This window comes from Austrofundulus limnaeus, unplaced genomic scaffold, assembly GCF_001266775.1.
Source record: "Austrofundulus limnaeus strain Quisiro unplaced genomic scaffold, Austrofundulus_limnaeus-1.0 Scaffold364, whole genome shotgun sequence".
Classification (NCBI taxonomy): Eukaryota; Metazoa; Chordata; class Actinopteri; order Cyprinodontiformes; family Rivulidae; genus Austrofundulus; species Austrofundulus limnaeus.
The window spans coordinates 96,712-101,031 of NW_013952766.1; the positions used below are offsets into that span (position 1 = coordinate 96,712).

Below are 4,320 nucleotides of genomic sequence, written 5' to 3' on the forward strand. Positions count from 1 at the left end.
GTAATGAACCAGGCTGGGAGTTTTTAAAAGCCTCAGGAATCTTTTGCAGGTGTTTAGAGTTAATTTGTTGATTCATAAGTCATTTAGAGAAACTTTTCATGATATGCTCATTTTTTGAGAAGGACCTGTATAAAAGTAAATGCGTGCTGTGTTGGTTGAGTGAAGGAACAGAGTGTAAATGTAAGACTTCTCTTTTGCAAACCTTCAGAAAATGTTAGAGCTCCTACCAACTTTACTCTTTACTTACTCCACTTCTTTAAAACATTTCACTCTGCTAATAATTTATTCACTTTGTAAGGTTTACTTAACATCACTTAAACAACCCCTTCAATCCTCTTACATTTATAATTTCAGCTTCTGGTACTGTACTGTAACTTGAAAAATGATTTGAAAAAATATTTCTATTTTTCACTGGAAAATATAGTCAAATAAAATGGAAAACATTTCTAAAGAAAGCTTGAAAGGTGCAGCTTCAGTCCAAAATATCAACCTATTGAACATTAATTAAAAACCATAAAGACCAATYGTAATCAAATATTTATTTTTGTAAGTTATTGGGATAAAAAGGATTTCCAAAGGTTGAGGAAAGTTTAAAAGTCAGAATATAATATCAACACTGTCAGGTTGGCATTTTGTGGAAAAATCTGTAAAAACCATAAATCTAAACTGGTATTGTGGAAAATTGGTAAACATGTTCAAAATGACAGGTCAGATGTATAAAGTTCAACTTCCTTGTTATGAATTTCAAGGAATGGTTTGAACCAAGATGCAGGACTGAGTGAGGGTGGCTACAGGTGCGAAAAGGTTTTATTAACAAAAATCAAGCAGCTGATGAGGCAGCAAACTAAACACAGTGCTTTGGACAGGACCATGAACATCAAACAGTACACAAGGATCACAAACACTGAACACACTGAGCAGAACATGAAGGGAAAACTAATGAGCTGAAACAAGAAACACCTGGGGAGAAACATGAGGATCAGGTGTGAGTGGGCGGGGCTAGAGCAACGGCAGACAGGAGGAAGAAAACAGAAAAATCAGAATAAAGTCAGAATAAAACATGAAACCAGACAAAACATAACATTGCTTTGACATGTTTATTATTAAATGATGTTCTTTTGTGAAATCTGTTTGTAGAAGAGCTCCAAAGACAAAATCATTTTGTTATTGTGTTGCATTGTGTAAATTAACAACATTTGTTATGAGTTATGTGTGTGCCTTATGACACATGGCTGTCAAAAGTCATAGCAGGTAATTCTGAATTAATTCATGGGTTTTGATTTATTTTCATATGGGTTTGTTTAAAGCTGTGGGAGGAGTGGACAAATTAAAATTATGACAGAAACAGAAAGTTTAAAAAAATATTTTTTCTTTATGTTAAAGACAAATTTGACAAAGTTTGCTTTCAGGAAATCTGAAATTGCAAAAATACCAATGAAATACCATTTAACCAGTAATTTCTATCAGATTAAGCTTGTAAAGACGCTGTGTGCACTGAAATGTTTTACAGCCTATGGGCAGGCTGGATTCAGAGGTTTCTCTTCAGGGCCCTGTTAAAATTTATGATCCACACATCCATGAGGAACTCGTTTTTATTTGTTTTATGAATAAACATGTAGAAAACCACAGATAAACATACAAGAAATCCATTAAGAAGAAAAAAAATGGGTGTGCCTGTTGTGACAATAAAACTTCATTTATTCATTTCATTAAAAAATAAACAAAACATTTCATGCAATAAAACAAAACAACTGTATGGAAGCCCATTTCTGCTACCCTGATAAAAAAATAAAACTTTTATCTCATAATTATGAGATAGTATGTCATATACTATNTGTGTGTGTTTATATACCTGCAGTGTGTGTGTTTATATACCTGCAGTGTGTGTTTATATACCTGCAGCGTAAGTGATAATGTACCCGCAGCGTATGTGATAACATACACGCAGTGTGTGTTTATATACCTGCAGTGTGTGATTATATACATGCAGCGTGTGCGTTGATATAACAACAGTTTTTAAATACCTGTAACAGGTGCAGCTCCCACAGTGCAGTGTTCTGAGCATTGCAGTGTTCAGGTTCGTCCAACTCTGGCAGGTAGAATCCGCTGCCCTGAACCTCATTATCCAACAGGAAGTCGCACTTTGGGAAAGACTGACACACAAACACACATACACATGAAATTCACAGAGACAATGAGGTCAGGTGTGCTTTTACCTGCAGAACACAGCAGTCTTAAAAATACCTAACCATGGTGCACACACATTTGTATCTATCCTTATTAGGACCGTTCTTTGACCTCCATTCATTTCCAGTTATTTCTATAACGTGACCCTTACTATAAAACTAACCTCTAACCCAAAAATGGAGTCCCACTACATTAGGACTGGTCTTTGGTCCCCTTAAGGTCAGTTGGTCTTGACAAGGCCGATGTGTGTACCAGAAAAGGTAACAAATGAAGCACAGACTCACATGCATGATGGCTCTGTTGGAGGCGAGGATTCCCACACTGGCGTTGGGCAGAACGTGCACACAGAGCGTGCTCAGCCGTTTCATGAACGCCATCGCCCTCTGCTGGGTTACTTGTTTCCTGCGGCGAGTCAACATGGCGTCCAAGCACCGCAGCACAATGATGATGTCATCGTCAGCCCCTGTGGGGGAAAAAAAGTGTCATGTGATGCGATTCCAGCAGCTGATTGTTTGTTGCATCAGGGAAACATAAACTGACCTGAACCAAGACGCAGAAGAATTTTGTACAGCTGTGAGTAGAAATTCAGCGGATCGATGTTCAGGGCATCACCTGACACACAAACACCTTTGTTTTAATATGAAAACTGTACCCAGAGTGTCTGAAACTAGAACACAAAACTAATCTGAACCCCACAATCTGTTCTGAGAGGACCTCACAGAGACAGAAAAACATCCTGACCTTGTCCTGACAGGATGGTGAAGACCGTCTGGATGCAGTGAAGACTCTCCCGATTGGTCAGATCCTGCACAGATCGACCAATCAATCAACTAACCGAACAGGAAACAGCTTAGGGGCGGGGCCACGATAAATACTCACTCCTGATTGGATGAGGTTCTGCAGCACATTTAACAGGTCATCAAAGAACTCCAGGTTGATCAGGTGAGAAAAACTGAACAGAGATGACATCACAGTGAGTAAGACAGTACTAAAACAGTACTACTGCAGGTGAGAAGGTACTACTGCAGGTTGAGTACTTGGCCAGCCCCTCCAGGACTGCAGGGAGAAGAACTGATTTCTGGGCTTTCTTTAGGATCCTGAAGAAGACCAGGAAGACAATGTTCAGAGTCTCAGTGTGCTGAGGAGGAGGAGGAAGAGGAGGAGTTTAGTTTCTGGAGTTGGAACAGTCCCGTCAGTTTTGAAGTTGTTGACGTTGACCTCACCAGTTTGATTTTCTTCTGTTTGCTCTCTGAAGCTTCTGCCTCCAGCAGCTCCTTTTCCAGCTTCTCCTCCGCCTTCTTCCACTGCACGCACACACACACACACACACACACACACACACACACACACACACACACACACACACTGCTGTAATGAACTCACTCTGACACTTTCTCCATTTATTCCCTTAAAGTCTCTTCTCTCCATCAGTCACAGCTGAGCTCTGGTACCAGCAGCTTTCAGAGCTCTGGTACCAGCAGCTTTCAGAGCTCTGAGCCAAACGCAGACAGTAATTGTGACGTGCACACACCTTGTGTTGAAACACGTCTCTGTTTCACTGCAGTTAAAGCGAGCTGACACAACAGACAGAAGACAATCAATAGATAATCTGAGCATGAAAAGGTGGGACTGCCTGGCCAACTGCACTGACTGGTGATCAGGGGGGACACAGCTGGCAGTGGACCAACAGGACATTTTGGGTGAAGGAGAGTTTCTTTGACTTGTCCTGGTTTTTACTGAGAATTATTTTCATCATTATGTCTGTTTGCTCCACAGTAAGGCCAACACCTGCTGTCTGTTCAACACAAACACATGTTTTAAATGAGAAAATGATTTATGAGGAAACACTCAGGATGTTTATCTGGTGTGACCATAACCTCACTTACATTGTCCTGTTTGATCTGATTTAACATGTTTCCACCGATTAAAACACATTCATTTGGGCCACAGGATTCTGGCCCATCCATCATGTGGCGAAGACGCCAACTCTTGTCCAAGTCCAAACATATGACCCAACACATCGAAGTGACGATTAAGTCTAAAAGTTGTATCAGGAGAAACAGGCAAATATAGTGTTTTAACTAAAATGTTAACAAAAATTGCATTTTTTCAAAATGAATAAAAGTCTTATTA

General features: G+C 39.9%; 1 protein-coding gene across 1 annotated transcript in view; it reads right to left on the reverse strand.

The window, feature by feature from the left end:
• noc3l (NOC3-like DNA replication regulator) overlaps positions 1-4,320 on the reverse strand; it is a 13,685-nt gene that overhangs the window by 2,196 nt on the left and 7,169 nt on the right. Inside the window, exons 12-18 of the mRNA XM_014023318.1 lie at positions 3,411-3,491; positions 3,225-3,325; positions 3,067-3,139; positions 2,929-2,992; positions 2,728-2,799; positions 2,472-2,650; positions 2,025-2,153 (exon numbers count right to left, since the gene is read on the reverse strand). Coding sequence (XP_013878772.1) covers positions 2,025-2,153; positions 2,472-2,650; positions 2,728-2,799; positions 2,929-2,992; positions 3,067-3,139; positions 3,225-3,325; positions 3,411-3,491 — 699 coding nt within the window. The remainder of the gene's footprint in view (positions 1-2,024; positions 2,154-2,471; positions 2,651-2,727; positions 2,800-2,928; positions 2,993-3,066; positions 3,140-3,224; positions 3,326-3,410; positions 3,492-4,320) is intronic.